The sequence below is a fragment of the Cyprinodon tularosa genome, unplaced genomic scaffold, assembly GCF_016077235.1.
Source record: "Cyprinodon tularosa strain WSP-4 unplaced genomic scaffold, ASM1607723v1 ctg412, whole genome shotgun sequence".
NCBI classification, from domain to species: domain Eukaryota; kingdom Metazoa; phylum Chordata; class Actinopteri; order Cyprinodontiformes; family Cyprinodontidae; genus Cyprinodon; species Cyprinodon tularosa.
The window spans coordinates 460,723-485,330 of NW_024039133.1; the positions used below are offsets into that span (position 1 = coordinate 460,723).

Below are 24,608 nucleotides of genomic sequence, written 5' to 3' on the forward strand. Positions count from 1 at the left end.
TAATAGAAGAAAATAAGCAACTCTAAAGTTGCAGGACAGCAAGGCAAGAACTGTGCAGATAATATGATGCTTCTCAGGTTCTATGCACCACAAAGGAAGGATTCATTTGATATGAAAACTATACTCTTGCATATATTTTTCCCCTAACACTCCCTGTGCCTTTCTGTCTTTCAGCTATCGGGTGGAGGGCCGCAATCCGACCTGCGGATCACCCACTGGCTAACTTTGAGTTTGATGTGGTGGTGGGAGCCGACGGGCGCAGGAACACACTGGAAGGTGAGACAAAAGGCCTGCACAATCCAGGAAGCTTCTCTGTGCTGTTCTGCACTTTTAAACATGACAAGAGCTTGTTGACAGATGACTGGGATCTGGTGCCACTCCCAGATATTTCAGCTTCTACAAAGATGACAAAGGAAATAATATAAAAATAAGTATTTGTCCAACACACATCTCAAAAGACTGTATATATATGTCCTGCATCAACGTTAAGGCCGTAACAATATTTTCACTCCTATTAGCTGTTTGGATCATCAAACCCATTTTACCAATAAACAAAAAAAAAAAAAAGGAAATTACACCTAATCCCAATCATTTGTTTTGTCACCACTGGTCACCATCAAGATGATGACATATTAGATTGATGTAGTGAAATATTCCTCATGTTTATATTGGGTAGATTTAACATCTCAGTTGTAAGTCTGGCTGTTCTCTAAGGTCTCCCACAACCTTAACAAACATCACAGTGTTAGAGGTCATCCAGATATACAGTGCGCAGAAATTATGCAGGTTCTCAAGCAGCTGAAAAGCCCGCACCATTACACTACCACCACCATGTTTAACTGTTGGTATGATATTCTTTCTTTAAAAGCTGTTGGGTTTTTTTCTGTACCTATAAAAGGACTAAAAATTTAAGATTATGTCATGTTAGTCCACAGGATATATCTTTAAATGTGTTAGAGACCAGCAAGATATATTTTTTGAGAAATGTGGGATAGGAATATTTTATATTCAGATTGTAAATAAGGCAAGTAAGGCCTACAGTCATTTAGACTTTTGCGACTCTGAGTCAATAATTTTTCTCATTGGGTTGGATTACTCAACATTTGCATTTACTCAGGTTATCTTTTGTTTGATAGAATTTCTAATGGTCTAAGACAGGCATCCCCAAAGTCGGTCCTCAAGGGCTGCTGTCCTGCAGGTTTTAGAGGTTTCCCTGCTTTTGCACAACTGATTCTGATGATTGCAGTTCAGAAAAAGCCTGTTAAAGAACTATCAATGTAAATCTGCTTTGCTGGTGCAGGGAAACCTCTAAAACCTGGAGGATAGCAGCCCTTGAAGACCGACTTTGGTGAAGCCTGGTCTAAGACATTGAGGCTTGACAAAAGAAGAAATCAGTGAAGGCACAATATTTGCCATCAAACTGTTAGATGTCTTTGAAAAGAAAGTGGATTTAGATATATCTCTCTCTTTCTTGTTTATACTCAAGTCTTTGTTCCTGAACATGCTGCCTGGTTTGTGCTTGGATAAGTAAATAATGTAGTTAATTGGAGGACAAGGCGAAAACGTCAGGCCTGCAAGAACTGTCCACATTGAACAAACATCTGAAGTCTGATCTTCAAAAACAAAGGAAAAAACAGCTAAGTGGTGTAACTTACAAAGAAACATACAAACTTCTAACAATCTGCTTGTGTTTGACATAAAATAAAATAATAAGTCAAATAAAACCTTTGAAAGAGCTTCAGAAACTTGTGTATTTAGTTAGACATCTTTCAAATAGTAAATGAAAGTCTGGCTTCTTGGAAGTAAAATAAAAATAATGAGTCAAACTCAATACTTTGACCCAGAATTACAGATTTCTCCACATCTAGTATTAAACTGATGTCCTCATCACTGCCTGTATGAAGTCATCCTTCTCTCCCAGGGGGGAGAGTTAAACATAAATAGAACCAAAGCTAATCCATTTATAATGGAGCAGTGCCAACCTTTGCGGTTTTCTGTTTTTCCTTAAAAAATGTTGTCATTGAACAACTAATTCAGATCAAATGTTTATTCCTTAAAAGGACAATTTGGACCAGAATAAAAAATGTTTAGCTCATTCTGTAATCATGAAGACGCCAGAGGGGGAAACGACTTTCTTCACTGCACCAGCTCGCTTGTGTGCTGCTTTTGTGGCCTGCTTATGGTAACAGAGTTAAATGCAACCAGACTTGTTCTGTGCTGCTGCTGCCTTTAGAAAAGAGCAATCTAGTGACATTTTGGTTAGTGTTGTTCAGACATAGTTTCTAACTTCCCATAAAGCACTTCTTTGTTAAAGCAATTCATATTTTAGAGAGAAGTGTTAAAGATAAAGGAAATAATAGAACATTTGAAATAATTTTTTGTTTTAAACCACTTTGACCAAAACAATTTTACTCTAAAATGTAATAAATGTGATTGTAAACATGATTAATAAACCTGATGTTCTTCTCATTGAATTTGCCCTCTGTTCACTTACTAAGCTCCGAACTATCCTAAAACAAATCCGCTGTAATTATGGTTAGACGTTGGATTTCTTCTGACTTGAGCGGATGAGTTATTGGGCCTGCTTTTCTTTTTCGGTTGGACCCGTATTTCCACTGAACTCTTCCTGCCTCTGTGTCTGTTTTTTATATACCAGGTTTCAAAAGGAAAGAGTTCAGAGGTAAACTGGCAATTGCCATCACAGCCAACTTTATCAACAGGAACACAACTGCAGAGGCCAAAGTAGAGGAGATCAGCGGAGTGGCCTTTATTTTTAACCAGAAGTTCTTTCTTGACCTCAAAGAGGAAACAGGTGGGTTTCACAGAACCTGAACAGTACAGATAATTCGATGCCATAACTGATCAGTACAAATAAAACCTGTACTCATAACTGGATTGTTTAGAAGAGTATGTTTTTATTTTGTTTAGAGGTTCATTGTGAACTTATGGGTTTCTACATCATCCATGCATACTAAATAAATAAACCCTAAAAATAAAATATAGAATTTGACAAGACATATTAAAGAACAGCTTTGATCAATGAGTCTATTTATTCAGATTGTAATGATTAGCCTTCAGAGGACTGTTTCTGGTTTTATGAGCTGTAGGAATGCTGACATGATGTGATTTATTTGCAGGCATTGATCTGGAAAACATTGTGTATTACAAGGACAACACACATTACTTTGTCATGACTGCTAAGAAACAGAGCCTGCTCGACAAAAGAGTTGTCCTCAATGTAAGTAAATGTTATTTTGCTTAAAGTATATGCATTTATTTAAAGTTTTCAAATGCCTAGTTTCACTTTTAATTAGATACATTAGATCAAATAAATATCCATTTAGTTTAATTGTAGTATTTTGGGGAAAAGTTTTTGGTTTTTTATATTATTACACTACTTGACAAGTACAAATAAAAACTATTAACATTTTTTTAATCATTTTTACTTACCCAATAATTTATTAATCAGCCAATACTTAAATAAAATAAGATAAGTGGTCTGCTTTGAAACAGGGATATTTTATGAATTATAAATTTGTAAGGTAAAAGATTCAGCAACACTTGAACTACTTGGGACAAACTGTATTGACAGACTAAAGGTTTCAGATTGTTGCCTTCTTCAGAGTCATTACAAGTTGCCAAACACGTTATATTAATATATAAAACAAATCATACAGAAACAAATTAAAAGACAACCAATCAAAGACAACATATATATATACGGTATATGGACTTCTTGCTTTTCCTGGTTATGTCTAAAAACTGTGTTTATTTTGCTTTTTTTTTGCTGATCTTAATAAGTAATATGTAATTAAACAAAACTAAAAACAAATACATGACTGAGGAAAAGGGAAAAATATTGTGCTGTTCCTTATTTTTTTTTTTCTATTTTAAGAATGTTTTTATTTCATTTTGCTGACTCATTTTTTTTTAGAGAAAAGGCTGTGCTGTACAGGTGCTGGTCATAAAATTAGAATATCATGAAAAAGTAGATTGATTTCAGTAATTCCATTTAAAAAGTGAAACTTGTATATTATATTCATACATTACATACAAACTCATATATTTCAGATGTTTATTTTGTTTAATTTTGATGATTACAAATGACAACAAATGAAAATCTCAAATTCATCATATCAGAAAATTAGAATATTACTGAAGACCAATAAAAACAAAGGATTTATAGAAATGTTGGCCAACTGAAAAGTATGAACATGAAAAGTATGAGCATGTACAGCACTCAGTATTTAGTTGGGCCTCCTTTGGCCTGTATTACTGCAGCAATGCGGCGTGGCATGGAGTCGATCAGTCTGTGGCACTGCTCAGGTGTTATGATAGCCCAGGTTGCTCTAATAGTGGCTTTTAGCTCTTCTGAATTGTTGGGTCTGGTGTATTGCATCTTCTTCTTCACAATACCCCATAGATTTTCTATGGGGTTAAGGTCAGGAGAGTTTGCTGGCCAATTAAGAACAGGGATACCATGGTCCTTCAACCAGGTACTGGTAGCTTTGGCACTGTGTGCAGGTGCCAAGTCCTGTTGGAAAATGAAATCTGCATCTCCAAAAAGTTGGTCAGCTGCAGGAAGCATGAAGTGCTCTAAAACTTCCTGGTATGTGGCTGCGTTGACCCTGGACCTCAGAAAACACAATGGACCAACACCAGCAGATGACATGGCACCCCAAACCATCACTGACTGTGGAAACTTTACACTGGACTTCAAGCAACGTGGATGAAGTGCCTCTCTTCTTTTCCTCCAGACTCTGGGACCTTGATTTCCAAAGGAAATGCAAAATTTACTTTCATCAGAGAACATGACTTTGGACCACCCACCAGCAGTCCAGTCCTGTTTCTCTTTAGACGCTTCTGACGCTGTCTGTGGTTCAAGAGTGGCTTGACACAAGGAATGCGACAGCAGAAACCCATGTCTTTCATACGTCTGTGTGTGGTGGTTCTTGAAGCACTCACTCCAGCTGCAGTCCACTCTTTGTGAATCTCCCCCACATTTTTGAAGGGGTTTTGTTTCACAATCCTCTCCAGGGTGCGGTTATCTCTCTTGCTTGTACACTTTTTTCGACCACATCTTTTCCTTCCCTTCGCCTCTCTATTAATGTGCTTGGACACTGAGATCTGTGAACAGCCAGCCTCTTTAGCGATGACCTTTTGTGTCTTGCCCTCCTTGTGCAAGGTGTCGATGGTCGTCTTTTGGACAACTGTCAAGTCAGCAGTCTTCCCCATGATTGTGTAGCCTATAGAACTAGACTGAAAGACCATTTAAAGGCTTTTGCAGGTGGTTTGAGTTAATTAGCTGATTAGAGTGTGGCACCAGGGGCCATCAATTTTGAACCTTTTCACAATATTCTAATTTTCTGATATGATGAATTTGAGATTTTCATTTGTTGTCATTTGTAATCATCAAAATTAAACAAAATAAACATCTGAAATATATGAGTTTGTATGTAATGTATGAATATAATATACAAGTTTCACTTTTTAAATGGAATTACTGAAATCAATCTACTTTTTCATGATATTCTAATTTTATGACCAGCACCTGTAGTACATTTTAACTCTGTATCTACATCAATGATAAACCCAGTTTAAGGTTTGTTGAATTGTAATTAAGGGCCACCTAAAATTCACCCAAAGGCCCTAATTAGCCCTTGGGATGCACTTTGGACACAGCTTCTATAGAGCAACAGTGCTAATTAAAGACGAATTACCATTTTACCAATAATACATTTTATTTGTATTGCACTTTACATTAAAAAAAAAAATCTCAAAGTGCTACAAAACTCATAGTTAAAACAAAACCGTACAATAAAAACAGTATACATAGTTAAAATGAGACATTACAATAAAATAACATACGTAGTAAAAACAAAACAGTAAAATAACCATAAAACCACAAAGATAAATCATTGCCCTTAAAATTAGTAGCAGACAGTTGGATGAGTAGAACTCTTGTTTTCCATTTTCTGTCACATCAAAGTAATATATATTTAAATAGTTAGGAAAGGCATGATCGGAAATGCTATCAGTTTTCAAAATTGTAGTTTTTTTTAACCAATGGTATACTTTGATACCTGAAACCTCCTCATGCTGAGTCTGTACAACATTTGCCATTCAAAATAGATTGTTAGCCTACAACACAAAGCCAAGACTTAATTTTCTAGATTTTTCTCTTGTCCTTTCTGTATATACAGGATTACATGGACACTCAGATGCTGCTGTGCAGTGAAAATGTAAACCAGGAAGCCCTTCTGAGCTACGCCCGAGAGGCCGCTGACTATTGCACAAAATACCAACTTCCAACTCTGGATTATGCCATGAACCACTGCGGACAGCCAGATGTGGCCATGTTCGACTTCACAAGCATGCATGCCTCAGAGAACGCTGCTTTGGTCAGGGAGAGATATGGACATCAACTGCTGGTGGCGCTGGTTGGCGACAGTCTGCTGGAGGTAAGGGAGGGTAAGGCAGATCAGGGTCAGTAAATAGACTGTTTTTAGATGCTAATAGCCTGCTATATAAATTAATAATTTCTAAGTGTTTTATGATTGAGGGTGTGGGGGGGGGGGGGGGGGGGGGGGGGGGACGACTAATCGTACTATAATCAGATACAGGTAGGTATTAGTTCCACATTCAAATAGACATTAAAATCAGCTGTGGAAATACACTATATTGCCAAAAGTATTTGCTCACCCATCCAAATTATTGGAATCAGGTGTTCCAATCACTTCCATGGCCACAGGTGTATAAATTCAAGCACCTAGGCATGCAGACTGTTTTTACAAACATTTGTGAAAGAATGGGTCGCTCTCAGGAGCTCAGTGAATTCCAGCGTGGAACTGTGATAGGATGCCACCTGTGCAACAAATCCAGTCGTGAAATTTCCTCGCTCCTAAATATTCCACAGTCAACTGTCAGCTGTATTATAAGAAAATGGAAGTGTTTGGGAACGACAGCAACTCAGCCACGAAGTGGTAGGCCACGTAAACTGACGGAGCGGGGTCAGCGGATGCTGACGCGCATAGTGCGAAGAGGTCGCCAACTTTCTGCAGAGTCAATCACTACAGACCTCCAAACTTCATGTGGCCTTCAGATTAGCTCAAGAACAGTGCGCAGAGAGCTTCATGGAATGGGTTTCCATGGTCGAGCAGCTGCATCCAAGCCATACATCACCAAGTGCAATGCAAAGCGTCGGATGCGGTGGTGTAAAGCACGCCGCCACTGGACTCTAGAGCAGTGGAGACGCGTTCTCTGGAGTGACGAATCGCGCTTCTCCATCTGGCAATCTGATGGACGGGTCTGGGTTTGGCGGTTGCCAGGAGAACGGTACTTGTCTGACTGCATTGTGCCAAGTGTAAAGTTTGGTGAAGGGGGGATTATGGTGTGGGGTTGTTTTTCAGGAGCTGGGCTTGGCCCCTTAGTTCCAAGGAAAGGAACTCTGAATGCTTCAGCATACCAAGACATTTTGGACAATTCCATGCTCCCAACTTTGTGGGAACAGTTTGGAGCTGGCCCCTTCCTCTTCCAACATGACTGTGCACCAGTGCACAAAGCAAGGTCCATAAAGACATGGATGACAGAGTCTGGTGTGGATGAACTTGACTGGCCTGCACAGAGTCCTGACCTCAACCCGATAGAACACCTTTGGGATGAATTAGAGCGGAGACTGAGAGCCAGGCCTTCTCGTCCAACATCAGTGTGCGACCTCACAAATGCGCTTCTGGAAGAATGGTCAAAAATTCCCATAAACACACTCCTAAACCTTGTGGACAGCCTTCCCAGAAGAGTTGAAGCTGTTCTAGCTGCAAAGGGTGGACCGACGTCATATTGAACCCTATGGATTAGGAACGGGATGTCACTTAAGCTCATATGTGAGTCAAGGCAGGTGAGCAAATACTTTTGGCAATATAGTGTATGTGCAGGAAGTCTGTCGGCTGTTTCAAGCAGCCGTTATTAAAAAATGCCTGAAATATCTTCTGAGTGATGTCAGACCTATGGTATGTAATTCTGCAAGGAAAAACATAGCAACTAACAAATGTTCAAAAGCATGTTTTTATATTCCAAATAAGTCCATGAAGTTGTAAAGAAAATCTTAATTTTTATCCCTTTCCACTTGTACAGATCCTCTATATGTTTTCATTTTCGTACAGTCTTTAATAATTATTTGTCACTTTGAAACATCATTAACAAATACACTGAGTCATATAATACCCTCAAATCTTCTATTTTATATTTTTGCTATAATTAAGTCCATTACTTCTTGAAATTTACAAAATTAAAATAAGCTTTTAAGGCAGCTTCACTGCAGGCAAGTCTAAATCAGATATCGAAAAAGAGGATTTTTTTAAAGTCATGACAAAGTTTATGATCAAAGTTCTTTGTTGCAGCCGTTTTGGCCAATGGGAACCGGTTGTGCAAGAGGCTTCCTGGCAGCTTTTGATACAGCCTGGATGGTAAAGAGTTGGGCTGAAGGTCGGACAGTTCTAGAGGTTCTGGCAGAAAGGTACATGTGCACATTTTGTCTGAAACATATTCAAGGTGTGTTTGACTTTTACCAAACTCAATTCCGCTTTATAATTACATTAAAATTTGTTTGTATTTATAATTAAGGGAGAGTGTTTATCGACTTTTACCACAAACTACTCCTGAAAACATTGCTAAAAACTTTGACCAGTACACCATAGACCCTTCAACTCGTTACCCTAACCTCAACTCCGCCTGCGTTAGACCTAACCAGGTAAGCTTCATTTCTGCACCTGTGACTCTACAAACATCTTAAAGAGTACATTTTTACCTTCAGTTTTTTTTTTTTTAGGTGCGTCACCTATACATCACTGGAGAGCTAAATTCCTGCTCCTTGGAGCGTGCTGCTACTATACGACGGCCTGTCAATCTCTCAAGACGAGGTAAGTGTGGCATTCAACAGACAGGCAGCTGCTGACTCATAGAGATATTCAGGGCGGTGATCAGACTGAATATTGATGGCATTGCTTCTCGCTTCTCTCTTTTTGTTTGGCTCTTGTTATAAAGTATAAAAACATATGAAATAAATAAACTTCAGCTTAAGGTATGATTGGATTGTTTTTACATACAAGGTTAAGATAACAGGAGTTAAATACACAGATAAACATTACAATATGTCTCTGGTAAGTAATAACATTACACCTTATGGACAAAGGACATTTTTTTGAGGACCAGAATGTTGACATTTTGGACAAAGCCAACAGATTGTTTCAAAGGGGTGCTAAGGAAGCCATTTATGTTAAGAGAGAAAAAACAGCCTTAAACAGAGGAGGTGGACTCCGGTTTCAGCTCTCAAAAACCTACAACACAGTTGTAGAGTTCCCACTATCATAATCTTCATCGCCTTGCAAGAGACCAAGACATCTGGTCTGGTCAGCCAGGCCAACAAGGACCCTAACGACTCCCCTTTTCAGGGACATAGGCGAGTATCGGGTATTGCCGGCTAACAAAGACCTCAATGGCTCCCCTATACTAAGGGTTCTGTTCTTCCGAATCAATTAGCATGTTTTCTAAGCCATAACAAGGCTTTGTTGGGCTACTCTATAAAGCTTGGATGCTAATCCAGACATTTTGAATTGGAAAAGCTTTCTGGATGGGAAGTGAAATGTCTTCAAACTTGGAAAAAAAAGTCCAGTGTTTTTTTTATTTTTTACTTTTTTGGAATAATTAATAAAATTTAATTCACCAGAAACCAGATACAGAGACGTACACTTACTGTACATCAAATTATTTGAGACAGCACAATGATCCTCTGTCACTATTTTTACATCATTTTCTGTTCATCTCCCTATGGTTGTAAATGATTTGCCTTTTTTAATGTCTCCGTATTTAGTTCAGTTCAGTTCAGTTCAGTTTATTTATATAGCGCCAAATTCACAACACATGTCATCTCAAGGCACTTTACAGTTCAACCAGATCATACAGTCAAATTGATACAAAGTTTTCTATCTAAGGAAAACCAGTTGATTGCATTGACTCATTGACTCAAATACAATCCCCCACACTAAGCATGCTTGTAGCGACAGTGGAGAGGAAAAACTCCCTTTTAACAGGAAGAAACCTCCAGCAGAACCAGGCTCAGTGTGAGCGGCCATCTGCTGAGGCCGACTGGGGTTCAAGGAGACAGAAACAGAGATACAAAAAGCAGCTGTAAAAGGCGGCCCCGTCCAGGAAACACACAGCCAGGCAGACGAGCTCCAAGGCAGCTCCCATGCCAGAGGACGAAGAGAGCACATCCACTCAGTCACGGCCAGAGAAACAGGACCACACTGGAAAACAGGCCGATCTCCAACATCTATAAACAAGGGTGTTGATGGAAGCAGCACAGCTGATGTTTCTTTCCAGGATGACGTCACAGCCATTTAATGTTCTTCTCACAGAGTCTGAGATCCGCCCGTCACGGCTCCTTACCTGGTGCCAGAAACAGACTGAGGGCTACAGGAACGTGTTGGTCACAGACTTTGCATCTTCTTGGACAAGTGGCCTGGCCCTATGTGCCCTCATCCACAGATTTAAACCTCAACTGATGTAGGTACCTCATTGCATAACAGTAAAACCAGCTTCAGTAGTGTTTATTAAAATCCCAATATGAGAAATGATTTCCTAAAAATGTTTTACCCCCTTTTCTCTGTACACTTAAGCATAAAAACATATTATTTTTGCTCTTCTGCCTTAAACTTACCATATATTTATAAAGTAATAATATAAAGATGTTTTTTTTTTCAATCCCCAAACAATCAATTATACATTTCTAAACAGTAAAAACAAACACGTGCAAACAGACAAAATGGTCTAAATTAGAGATGCATTTGCCTGAATACTACATCCCACGTTTATAATCATTGCATTATCAGTTTGGTCCAAATCTCTATAAAAATGATTGTTTTTAATGCAATAATTCTTAGTTAGTAACATTATGTGTTCACATTAGATTGAGTTGATTCAGTAGATGCCCACACATTACACAGATAACGAGGCAAAAATGTATAAAAAACAAAAAAAACATTGGAAACATTGTTTCCACACTGAGGAACAAAAGGGAGTAAATGGGGATTTATTGCTATTAATGTTAGATATTTAAAAACCTTTTGCAAAGACAATATTTCCCTTTGTTGTTTAGCCATACAAAAGGTCATTATTGCACAGAACTGGTTGGATGGCCAGGGTCATGCAGTTGTGATCTTTACATCGACAGCAAAGTTCATCTCTAGAAATGAAAGGCATTGCACTAAAATAGATGTAAACATTGTGATGAAAACAAATGGTCAATGAAGAGCAAGAAAATGTTGCATGAAATTTGTTTGCTTGTCATCCATTCTATTTCATAATACTATATCATGATATAGCACATTGTTTATTTTACTGATATTGTGTAGTCTGAAGCACAGATAAACACAGATTTCATAAACAATAACTGCAACAAACTTTAAAACAAGAGTAGCAAACAAAGCAGCACAACATCCTGCACACAAGATTTGATAAAAAATATTATAAACTTTTCATTTCATTATCATTTCCTCTGTTACTGGACAATTGCTGAGTCAACACTGGAAAATAGTTGACTAGTTTTAACTTTGAGAATAGTCACAAGTCCTTGGCAAAATAAAAAGCAAACTACAATTTGCAGATAGCCTGTATGGGAAATACTTTACTTTGAACAAAACAGTGTAAGCAAGAGAAAAGGAGTTACCTTTTATTTTAGTTCAAATACATTTTAATACATATGTTTAGTTTGTCCGAAAGCATTTTAAAGATGTGATCTTTGGATCCGTTGAATTCAAACTTGCTTCCAAATGTTTGACCCATACAACACAATTTTTATGTTATTTAAAAGAAACAAAAAGAAGTAATTGAAAATTCATGATTGTTTTTGCCACTTTTCTCTCAAGTAGACAGACAGACAGACTTTATTTATCCCAAGCTGGGAAATTGGGGTGTAGCAGCAGTTTGAAATTGTGACAGTGACAACACAATGAGGTAAAAAATAAAATAATATCTTGACATATTTACAGTATTAATGCAATATAAAAATTTATAAAAAAGTATTGGTTAAAGCACAAGTAAAAAGTACAAAAAAAACAAATTTAATCAGAGAGCATCTTTTGCAGTTTTATGGTAATGTGAAATAAGCAAGTCTTATAATGCTGTACTTTATAATGCTGTAAAAAATAGTTTTTTTTTTTTTTTATGAAACTAAGCCTTTGTGCTTGTGGTGACTGCATATGCCAGCATTATCTTAACACTCACTGAGCACCAGTCACCTGATGTGCAGAAATGAAGGATTTGCCATTAAATAATTCCTTCAAAGAGTCTCTGTTTCTTGCTGCCACATTCCTGTCTGGTTTTTCCTGAACGGATAAATGGATATTTAGGTCATAGGGAAATGGGTTACTGGGGGTAAAAGGAAAAAAGAGCAACAGGATGATGCCCAAAACTTAGAGTATATAATGATAAAAAATCTGAATGTTTACCCTTAATGTTAGCTTTACTTTTCTTGAATTCTTTAGCTTGATTTATGATTTCTCCCTGTCATGATCAGAGATTTTGACTCTTTAAATGAAGAGGATCACGTCGCAAACCTGCAACGGGCTTTGGACATTAGCGAGCGAGAATTCGGGATTCAACCATTCATGTCTGCGTTGGACCTCAGAGCTGGCGAGGAGCTTGACAAAACCAGAATGATCGCCTACCTGTCAAAGTTCTACGAGCTTTTCCGTGGAACGCCTCTACCTACATCAGGTATGTGGCCTAGAGTTAACACATTTTTTGTGTTTTTGTTTCTGTGTCCTATTTTATTTTTTTGTTTAAAAGAGAGGAAACCTATTTTACAGATGAGTAGCTGTTTTATTGTTCTACCTTGTTGAGGTAAAGTGGTATGAGAAGAATGTCATTGTGTAGTGGACCTATGCAGTCAAGTACTCTGTGGCTCTTGATAGAGTGCATGTCTCGACAGAAGTGCTATTTAGAGAAGAACATTCCTCCACACTTAAACCTGCTCTTTAGAAAGACCTTGCTCCTTTGTATAATTCATGTTTTGTAAAGGGAAACCCCATTTAAAGCTTTATAATTTACTCTATATGTTGGTTTTATACAGCAGATTCCAGAAAAGTGGATGAAAACAACAAGGAATATCCCTCGGAGGATGGCAGAACTAATATTATGGCTCTCAACCTTTCACTGACAAGGAAGCGGGTACCAAAGGTAACACCACCGTTGTTGTGCTGAGTTGGCTTCAGTTAAGATCACTTCTAAATTTTGGGCATTTTACATATATGTTTGCTCTAATTAAGGGGTTTATTTGCATTTGAATCTATTTTTGTTCCTGTTCTATAGTCATGGGTTAAAGGGGTCATAGAATGCAAAACAGAGTTTACATTGTCATAGATGAATAACAATAGTTCAGTGGGTGAAATGGACGTACAGAGACGCCTCCTTTCTTTGCAAATCTTACTCTTATTCCAAACGTCCACATAAAACAGGCAAATCCAAACAAAACCCAGAGTTGACGTAAATTCGGGGATGTCGCTTTATTTAGTTCTGGCCTGTATTTTTGTAATGGGGGGGGGGGGGGGGGCGGGGGGGGTGGGGGGGGGGGGGTATAAAGTGTCGACTGTTGGGCCGCTGAATGGACTGGACCTCAGCAGAGAGCCATGAGCTGCCCATCATCAGCCGGAGGACGGCTGGGGGCTGGTAAGGCAGGACCAGCACCAAATACCCTATATAATCATTCTATGACCCCTTTAAGCTACTAATGAAGGGTTGGACTTTTCCACCTGCTAAAGCAGAAGCAAAGCATGCATTGCATCACTGTTTAATCAACAAAACCTGTACAAAGTAGATTATCTATCTCAAATTATGTAACTCAAACAACTTTCTCTCTGCATTTAGGCCCTGTGCACACAACAAGGGTTTTGGTTAGAACTGAAAAGTTTTTGCATTTCTGCTAATTGTTTACACACCATATTAGAACCCATTTTTCATTGAAAATGGTGCAGTTCAGAAACAGATAGAGAGCAGGAGGATTCCTCATTGTTTTGTACACTGTGACTGCTGTAACTATAAATTAAGTAGTGTTTGAATGTTATATGGTCAAATTAATGAGTTTTAAGGAACTTTACGCTAGCTAATAGTGTGACAAAAACATTGTAAGATACATTTATTTAGAGAAACAGAATATTAAACCTATTATTAATGCATCGCTGTGGTGTGCTAAGGTCTTTTAAACCACAAAATAGGTTTCAATAAGAGGCAACCGCACTTTCTCCTCTGAAGTAAGCCTGTTTTGTTTTCGGCATGACCCGAATGAATAAGAATTTGCACAGGCGCCATTTAAACAATGAAATGTGGATGGATTTAAGGAAAAATTACATATTAATATGCAAATGATAATCAAAGCAATAAAATAATACTCAAAGTTCTGTTTGCTCACGTAGGTAAGCTGAATTGTTCACTGCTGTCTTTACAAAAAGAGAACAAGCAGGTTAGAAAAAAGAGTTATCTCTCTCTCCAAGAAGTTAATGCCACTGGTGGATTCGCCAAACAACTTTATAAAAACCTAAATTATACACTATATTGCCAAAAGTATTTGCTCACCTGCCTTGACTCACATATGAGCTTAAGTGACATCCCGTTCCTAATCCATAGGGTTCAATATGACGTCGGTCCACCCTTTGCAGCTAGAACAGCTTCAACTCTTCTGGGAAGGCTGTCCACAAGGTTTAGGAGTGTGTTTATGGGAATTTTTGACCATTCTTCCAGAAGCTCATTTGTGAGGTCGCACACTGATGTTGGACGAGAAGGCCTGGCTCTCAGTCTCCGCTCTAATTCATCCCAAAGGTGTTCTATCGGGTTGAGGTCAGGACTCTGTGCAGGCCAGTCAAGTTCATCCACACCAGACTCTGTCATCCATGTCTTTATGGACCTTGCTTTGTGCACTGGTGCACAGTCATGTTGGAAGAGGAAGGGGCCAGCTCCAAACTGTTCCCACAAAGTTGGGAGCATGGAATTGTCCAAAATGTCTTGGTATGCTGAAGCATTCAGAGTTCCTTTCACTGGAACTAAGGGGCCAAGCCCAGCTCCTGAAAAACAACCCCACACCATAATCCCCCCTCCACCAAACTTTACACTTGGCACAATGCAGTCAGACAAGTACCGTTCTCCTGGCAACCGCCAAACCCAGACCCGTCCATCAGATTGCCAGATGGAGAAGCGCGATTCGTCACTCCAGAGAACGCGTCTCCACTGCTCTAGAGTCCAGTGGCGGCGTGCTTTACACCACCGCATCCGACGCTTTGCATTGCACTTGGTGATGTATGGCTTGGATGCAGCTGCTCGACCATGGAAACCCATTCCATGAAGCTCTCTGCGCACTGTTCTTGAGCTAATCTGAAGGCCACATGAAGTTTGGAGGTCTGTAGTGATTGACTCTGCAGAAAGTTGGCGACCTCTTCGCACTATGCGCTTCAGCATCCGCTGACCCCGCTCCGTCAGTTTACGTGGCCTACCACTTCGTGGCTGAGTTGCTGTCGTTCCCAAACACTTCCATTTTCTTATAATACAGCTGACAGTTGACTGTGGAATATTTAGGAGCGAGGAAATTTCACGACTGGATTTGTTGCACAGGTGGCATCCTATCACAGTTCCACGCTGGAATTCACTGAGCTCCTGAGAGCGACCCATTCTTTCACAAATGTTTGTAAAAACAGTCTGCATGCCTAGGTGCTTGAATTTATACACCTGTGGCCATGGAAGTGATTGGAACACCTGATTCCAATAATTTGGATGGGTGAGCAAATACTTTTGGCAATATAGTGTATATTAACATTATGGGAACATTACTACAAGTGCTTCATATAGAGAGCTTTATGCAGCTGCAATCCAGAAACTTTTTTTTTATTCCAGCATCAAATCATAATTCAGTGCTGTACAGATTTGTTTTCTTTAGGTAATGCGATGAATCATTACTTTGTATGTTTATGCGTAGTAAGAGCATTCACATTTTTACTGATTTATAAATAACATCTAAATATCATACTGCCTGCTGATCCAAACAGTTCTATTTGACTTAGTGGATGAGTTTGCTTCATCGGTGCTACTTACTTTGTAAATAAAGCACTGAGGGAGAGCAGAAAGGGAACTAGAAAGATGCACTGTGCTGCAAAGCTGAGCTAATAGCATGCTTGGGCTATGCTAAAATATCTTTTTCTTTTTTATATATCAAATCTTATGTATTATGTTTTGTGATTTCAGGATGAGAAGAAGTTGGAAGATACAGATGCTATTTACAAAAGGAGGCGAAGGTTCTTCTATCTGGAGGAGGTTTGTTAACACAAACTGGTGTTTTATCCCATCTTCTTTACAGCCTTTGTTGTTTGACTATATTTCTGAGTTTTCTTCTTCAGGCCACAAACAATTCAACTCTCAGCTCCCTTGTGCAACAAGAACGAGATCCCAAAGAAAATAAAGTGCGCTCCATGGCTTCTCAGCTGCAGGCGAAGTTTGAAAATAAAAACAGCTACTCAACTCACAAAACACAGGTAAAACTATAATATGATGTGTGACTGTTTAGAATGTACAAAATATTATTCATGCTTGGAAATCTAAACATCTTTTTATGCTTTTAAAGAAATGCTTATTGATATTACATCTCTGCACTTCTTTAAGGTTTTTTTCAAATTCTCTTAGAAGTCTATAATTTATGGCAAAATACTTTCCATCCTTTTTCTTTTCTGTTTTTCACTAACACTCCTTCCAATCCTTATCAAACCCTAGTTGGACTCTGAGACGTTCTTGGTGTTCCCGTATCTTAATCAAACTGAGCTTCCGCCTGTTAAGTTCAGGCCTCCGGTGCCGCCTAAACCTTCCTCAGTGACGCAGGTAGATTGGAGCAACACCACAGGCCCAAAGTTTATGTTTATTCATTCAAATTCTTTCAAAAACTTACCTATAAACTATTCATATAGATTTAAAGTCTGTTCATTTAACTCAATACGCTTGGACCACTTGTAAGTTTTTGTATCTTCTTTTTGTTTTGTATAACTGACAGACTTGAACAAGCTTTATTATTTGTCATTGACATTAAAATCCATGATTAATTTGAAACATATATCAGCAGCCAGCTAACCTTTGCTGAGATTCTTTTTATTCTTTGGATATTTAAAAGGCATATTGGTGGTTTTATTTTCTTTAATTACACTTTAACTCACTATAATGACATATCAGTAACTTTATGAACTTAGCCTCAATTTAGAGGTAGAATTATCGAATAATGACGTTGGATTATTGTTATCATTATTTGAAATATAACTTTTAAAACATTTTAACATTTTATGATTAATATTCTAATCAGCCAAATCAGATATTTTCTGGAATATGGTACCAACTTGACATTTGATTTTTACCCAAGGTTTAGTTTTTTAAATAATAGTAATTTACTTCAAAACTCAGTTACTGTCTAAACAGAACAGCTTTAGATGGGTACGCTAAATTAATTCCAACTTGTCTATGTGGATTAATTTGTAACTGAATAAAGGTTTTTAATCAAACTTCGATCTTTTTCATGAGCTGTTTATTTCTAAGAATATATCTAAAAAAATGACAAAAGACTCAATATAATTTTGCATTTAAACCCTAGAGAACCACCTGTATGTTCTTTAAATAGTCCACATAGAGTGATGGTGGATGTAGATTGACAGCAGATTTTATGTGTACCATCCCTTTCAGTTTGAGAAAAGTATCATAAAAGCGGCCGAACAGTTAGTCAACCTTCCTTCAAAGACTCTACCAAAACCCCAGCTTCACGCTCAGCCCAGGCATCCGTTTTCAGTCGTGAAGCTCAGACATGTTGATCAAACTGTCACAGAGATGACGCCTCGGCATCAGAGTGAGAGTCCTGACCCCCCTGCATCTCCTCCCTCCTGTCGCTCAGCTGTCTGTTTCATGACAAGAGTTCTGCATCGCCTCAGAGAGGTGGATGAACACATATCTGAGGTGAAAACTTTCTCCTGCTTTTTCTTTCTATATTCTGCTCTGCTCTGTTCTTACCCTGCTGCACTCACCGATTCCCAAAAAGGCTCCTGAGTGAATGATGATTGTATATTATGTTCCTATTATACGACTCGGCCTGCGTAACATGCAGTCAGATGAAGTCAGCCTCCAATTATCTAGCTTGCCAGAAATGTAGAGCAAGCCAACAAATCAGGCTCAAGTTTGGTTCACTGTTATTGTTACAACAGCAAAAATACTTTTCTTGTAAGAACATGAACACAGGCAGATTTTGAATCATAGCCACTCTCTGCCTTGGTCAGTGGAATTTGACCAGTGAAACCAATATTTCTATTTTTACTTTAACAGAAGGATTTATAAAAGCATTCCTCAACAGAAGGCTTGTTTAAAAGCGGAGGAATCATTCCTTTCTAAACTATTCATTCAACTTTTTTTTAGTTTAAATGTTGATTTATTGGCATTTGCACTCTTTTGAAAATCAGCTTTTAGAATATATCGTTATTATTTATTTTTGTAAAAAAAAATATATATTTTTTATCATTCAGTATAGCATTAATGGTAAGAGATGTTAACTTTTACCCATTTTCTCATTGTTTTTAAACTATAAATGCAATGTGTTTTTTACCATTTGCTGAACACATACTAAATTATTGGTTTTTCAATTATATTTCTAGCTTCAAATTTGTTGTTAATAATTTAAGTACTTTTATTCTGAAGAGGAACAGATATTTTTCAGTGGCTGTTTGTTATTTCTGCAACTATTCATGCGTGAAACTCAATTTTTTATTCTGACGAATTATCACTCAGAAGAAGGAAAATCTATTATTTACATCAAAACCTATATTTGATTAACTTTTTCATTATTCTGACAGTGTGCTGCTTTGTACTTCAGATATTTACCTTTTCATGGAACATCATTTAAAGTATGAACCATGTGAATCGAATGACATAAATTAAAATAGCTAAGTGGAAATTATTAAAAACAAATCTTTTATTTACACACAAGAGTTAGATATTAGCGTGGAATGGTTTCATAAAACATCACAGAGCTTATTTTTGATTTCTGAGTTTAACTGAACCAATGGGACCCGCTTTAACCAATCTTTCAGCAAGGTCTTAAATAAAAAAAAACTTAAAACTGGTTATGAATAAACATTGTTCAGGTCTGAATGGACCATTCAGGTAACTGGAGTTATCAGTCTGCCTAATGCTATCAATACTAGGGCTGCATCAATATAACAATCTGGGCTGATATTTGATACTTATATTGCCTTTATGGCGGATAATTGATAATAACGTTATATATATTATAAATATTGTCTACCATTTGGACATTATGGAAACCACCATCAATGCTGAGATTGTCTCTCGTCTTCAATTGAACACCCATAACCCCATAACCGCTATTATTCACCCTATCAGTTCTAGCCCCTAGATGGTAAATAAACTTTGGGAACAACATCGATATGTCTAAAAACGACCAACAGCATATATCGATGTTAATGGTGACATATCGTGCATCCCTAAGTCAATACTGTGAAACCTGATATTTTTGTGAGTGAATGTGTCATCTTTGTGCTGAAGTGGAAAGACTGCTGACTTTCCCTTCTATCATCTTGTAGAAAAAAGCTCAGACACAACAAGTTAGAGAGTTTCAGACAAAGAGCATAAAGGAAAAAGCTGTTCACCTTAGGGGGCTTTTCTCAGGACCCAGCTCTGATGTTCTCCAGGTGAATATCTAGCATCGTGTGAAGCCATGCTTATTTTGAACACCAGCATGCAATGTCTCCATTTTCACGCTTGCGTACCGTTTTTATACATATTTCAGTTCAAAGTGTATATTTATAGTGTTTGTTCCTTCATGACATTCCTAAAACAACAGTAGAACCATATCAGTCTGAGATTGGTTGTGTTCAATAAATGCATGTTTGAAAGCTTGTCTGAAATGTTCCTCAAGCACCTCCTGTTTCTAATTACCAGCAGCCCTCATAGGAGAAGCGTGTGGTGGCACTTTGTGGCTTTTGCTGCTCCGCCCAAACATCCCTGTTTAACTGAGCAGCCAGATGTCAGATTAATCTAAAAATAATTCCTTATTTCCATTTTCCAGGGAAGTTCAATAAAAAGGACTTTTTCCCAGTCAGTTGATAAGTGCCACATGTGCTCCAAGCGTGTTTACATGGTGGAGAGGGTCTGTGCGGAAGGGCTCTACTTTCACCGGGAATGTTTCCGGTGTTCAACGTGCAACTGTTCTCTCCCGCAGGGAGCGCATGCCTTCAACTCTCAAGAAGGTTTGTTACTTTGTTTGTTTTAGATCATGACCACCTCTCTCTGTCGTTGCCTCACTCGATAAATGTTTTTGTAGGAAAACTGTACTGCAAACTTCATTTTCATCAACACAACAATGGGACAAATATTCGGAGGGTTTGTTCTCTACCTCCAGTAAGTAACACGGTTGTTTTTACATCTTACTCTCATACCCATAAAATAAAATGACTCAAACATCTGTCATCTTCTTTTAGAATCGTAATCGAGTTAAGGAGCAAATGGCTGAGGATAGAGCGACCTCCCAGTCCAGCAGTTCAGCAGAGGTGCAGAGTACACCTGAAGCAGGTACCTGCACTTCGTTCATAAAGAAAAAGCTGAACTGGTCACTGAGTGTTACCCGTGCTGTCTATAACGCCCCCTGGTATCTGTCCAACCGCGCTCGCAATGCAGCCCAGGCCCTTACCAGTCACCTGAGAGACAACGCCCACGACTACACATTACTGTTTGAGCTACTGAGCATGAGCTTACCCCTGTTGTTTGTTTTACAAGAGGTTCTGCCGCAGATATACACTGACATTGTTCCAGATGGACCCAGTACCTTACAACCTGTACTGCTTTGGCTGCAAGAGCAGGTCGGGCAACGGCTCATCTAGGTTCTTATCATGCAATTGTCCATTTTACCACTGATACTTGGACCAGATACATGCTGAAATGTTCTCATCTTTTTTTTTTTATGAACAAACAAGTTCCTGACTTTTAGCAATTTTATGTGCATTGGATGCAATTGTGCGCAGGCCAAAAAGTAGAAAATAAGGTGAACAAATGCATTAAACGGTTAATAATGCAGGTAAGTCTAACAGACCAGATTAAAATACTGTAGAGTAATTGGAAGTCTAATCACTCTTAGTGTAGATCTGACCTAGTTACAAACTCTCTGAAATCCTGTAAACCTCATCGTTGGTGAGTCACTGATGACCTTGATGCACTTTATCTCTGAGAACGGTTTTGTCCATGAAGCAATAAACTGTCCGCTTGGACAAAATGTTTGAACTCATGTCAACAGTTATCACGTTTCAGCTTTATTCTTGACAAATGCATTATTTAGACATGCCTTCGGAGCTGTGTTTTGATGAGAATGTAACAATTTTCAGACCTAGCATCTCTACTTGGATCTATTGATCTTGTTCATTTTGTATATTTTCATTAATAACACTAAAAAGTCTACTATTGAGGGATTGCTTTCATGCTGTGGATTTTTTTTTTTGCTTTATTTTGCTGCCATCTACTGTTGCCTCATGAAATTACAGGCTATTTGTTTTTTTGTCTACCATTTTAAACAATCATGTTTGAATGTGCATTTGTGTTTGAATGTGTTTGCCATTTTTCCAAAGCATGTTGGTGGAAAATCATCTGCAAACATCTCTGACTGGAAGCACCCGGCTGCTTTCCATGATTAAACGTACGCAGTCTGAAGATGCTCGCTGGGCACTTTAGATTAAGTTTAATTTTTAGATTTTATTTGAAAGTTATGTTTGCAGAAATTATATGCATGTTCTGAAGTGTTTACAGCACGGTAAAACTTTTTTGTTTCATTATCAGCCTTGCAATATTTTAAATCTGCAACTAAATGCCTTGTTTACTTTTAAAGAGAAAAACATCAGTGTTTTAAAATACCAAAGAACATTTTCCTGCAGACAAACTGGACTTGTATGAGATATAATTTATGCATCACTATTGCAAATGACTGTGCAATGGCTTGCTGTAACTGTCAATATTGTTTATGTTTGCATAAACATTAAATGCTTGTGTGCATCCAGGTGTTTGATTGTCTTTTTTTTTGGTCAGCATTGTCTTAGCTCCTGTTTCTCTTCTCTTATTAGTTAGCGGACAACTTGTATGAGCCTTGTGGGATGCACAGAAGGTTAGGAGAAATGACATTTTGAAGGTGATTCCCTGCATGGTCATGTGGTTTGTGCTGTGCATACATTCCTGACGGAGTGTCTAACATGAGTAAAATGCATTGGGGGTTTTGACTTATCTTAAATCACTTGTTGCTCCAATTTTTTTTATAATCAATCTTTAATCTGTTTGGGAAAGAATTTAGGATTAATTCAGAATGGTGTGACACTCACAAAGTGTGAATTGTTATAAACTAGCTGTTGTTTTTATAACAATAATCACATATTTCTAACTCACTTAACTTCGATATCTTGATGAAACAGCGATCAGTCTGCTTGAACAGAAACCTGCCCGTACTATATTTTAACTTGACTTAAACCACATTTGGAGAACCACGGTTCAACACTCTGGGTGCATTCATTGCTTAGTGATGGTGGTCAGAGGGCCTGGTGGCGCCAGTGAACGGCAGCCTGATTTCTGTCAGTGAGCCCCAGGGCGGCTGTGGCTATAATGTAGCTAACCACCATCAGTGTGTGAGGCATGAATGGCTGAATGAAGTGTAAAGTGCTTTGGTCAAGTCTTCTGACTTAAAGAAGCACTAGATAACTACAGGCTATTTACCATTTTTAATATTGTTAATTTGACTCCAAATCAGAAAAACCTGACTTAAAAAAACATCTTAGGTCATAATTGTTAACAAGGAAAGTGAAATATTCCTTAGTATCTCTAAGCTCAAAAACCAAAATTGGCTACCTTTGCAAATATAATGATAGAACCAATGGATGAAATGATGAAAGATGAGGTACTATGCTGTTCATTAGCAGTTTTGATTGTTTGTTTCTTTTTAAATCAAATGAAAATGCCATACAGCTAAAAACAATGTTTCCGACAAACTATCACTATAAAATCCTTAGAAAGGCATTGCTCTTCTCCTCTATTGCACATTATAGGATGCACCATCAGAACAATATTTATCAAATCCCTTTGGTTTTCATATTTCCAAATAGAAAAAAAAAATGATGTTAGGTGCATTATCATGCAAAGATATTTTTTCTGATTACCTTAAAAAAATATCTGGTAAAAACAACATGCCAGAAGCTTTATCAGATCTTCTCCTCTAAACCAGTGTTTTTCAACCCTGGTCCTAAAGGCACACTGCCCTGCATGTTTTAGATGTTTCCCAGCTTTCACACACCTGTTATCAATTGATAGCAGATTATCAGGCTTTGCTGAACTCCAATCATCTGAATCAGGTGTGCTGAAGCTCAGAAACATCCAAAACATGCAGAGCAGTGTACCCTGAGGACCAGGGTTGAAAAACACTGCTCTAAACCATAGATTTGCTTTAAAGTTTGTTTATTTTTAACCTTTTGAAACTACTATAAATGTGACAATCTAATTCTTGTTCACTGCTGCAGTCGCTATATCGTGTTGGACGCAACACTTAACCAGTTTGAGTCAGTTTTAGACTCTCTAATGAGATGGACTTACCGGTACATGAAAAAAAACCTTAAAAGACATAAAAAAAAAAAAATGTTTTATGTTTATATTGTGACAAAGGCCAGAAAAGGTTTGTTCGCTGATACTGTAGTAAAAATACAATTCATTTCCATCTTTGCTCTTTTAAACCTTTGCTTTAAAAATTAAAAGAGAGGCAAAGAGAGTGACTCGTTTTTTTTCCTTTCAACCATATTTTCAATTAACCCTTTTAGTTAAAATATTCATGGAAACTAAATGTAACTGAACAAGCTTTAAAAAGGGCACATTATGAAAGTCTTTGTGTTTTCTATAACTATTTGAACATATGGATGTTCAGGTGGAAAAATTCTGCAGAATTAAAACAATGCAGCTGAGATAGCTAAGAAATGCTTTGCTACAGCAGGATCTGACGGGCTCACCTTCACCTATTCCACCATGGATTCTTGAGTGTATCAGAGGATGGATGAAGTGAACATGACAAAATCAAAAAGAACAATTAAACCTGCAGTGCATCAGAACTTAACTTTGCAATCAGATTCTTGCTAAAAACATTCCAGGTACCTCAAAAAGAACTGGCTGAGAATTAAGCAAGTAAAAGTTCTGATCTTGATCTTGATGAGTTGCTGCATGATGCTTTGCCATGCGTTGTAAATGCAAGTGAGCCTTTAAACATCTAAGAACTAATGGTCAGGACTGGGACAAACCATTGAACATCATTTTTGTTGCAGGGGCCTGTGATTCTACTACTGCAGATCTCTGGATTGGACTGAGCAGTGCTGCAGCACAGTGCATAAACAAAACAAGTATAGTAGCAAAAATGCTCGACTAACTATGCTGTACACTAACTACACTTTAAAACAAATTTAGAAATAAGTAAAAAAAACAATCTTAAATTAAGTGTATTTTCCCTTAATCTGAGTAGGTAAATA

General features: G+C 37.9%; 1 protein-coding gene across 4 annotated transcripts in view; it reads left to right on the top strand.

Annotated features, from left to right (window-relative positions):
* Nucleotides 1–24,608, top strand: part of mical2a (microtubule associated monooxygenase, calponin and LIM domain containing 2a) — a 46,329-nt gene extending 21,721 nt beyond the window's left edge. The window contains exons 5-24 of one of the 4 annotated variants that reach the window (XM_038298689.1): nt 175–276; nt 2,657–2,812; nt 3,138–3,238; nt 6,204–6,461; nt 8,397–8,512; nt 8,620–8,746; nt 8,825–8,915; nt 10,413–10,560; nt 12,572–12,771; nt 13,127–13,233; nt 16,282–16,350; nt 16,434–16,568; nt 16,804–16,908; nt 17,755–18,021; nt 19,659–19,766; nt 20,144–20,324; nt 20,399–20,475; nt 20,556–20,646; nt 22,182–22,246; nt 24,408–24,608. In XM_038298689.1, the coding sequence (XP_038154617.1) occupies nt 175–276; nt 2,657–2,812; nt 3,138–3,238; nt 6,204–6,461; nt 8,397–8,512; nt 8,620–8,746; nt 8,825–8,915; nt 10,413–10,560; nt 12,572–12,771; nt 13,127–13,233; nt 16,282–16,350; nt 16,434–16,568; nt 16,804–16,908; nt 17,755–18,021; nt 19,659–19,766; nt 20,144–20,324; nt 20,399–20,475; nt 20,556–20,646; nt 22,182–22,201 (2,459 nt within the window). In that variant the 3' untranslated portion in view covers nt 22,202–22,246; nt 24,408–24,608. Of the gene's footprint in view, nt 1–174; nt 277–2,656; nt 2,813–3,137; nt 3,239–6,203; nt 6,462–8,396; nt 8,513–8,619; nt 8,747–8,824; nt 8,916–10,412; nt 10,561–12,571; nt 12,772–13,126; nt 13,234–16,281; nt 16,351–16,433; nt 16,569–16,803; nt 16,909–17,754; nt 18,022–19,658; nt 19,767–20,143; nt 20,325–20,398; nt 20,476–20,555; nt 22,115–22,181; nt 22,247–24,407 lie in introns of those variants that run through there. The other 3 variants (XM_038298688.1, XM_038298687.1, XM_038298690.1) reach the window with 3 other exon arrangements.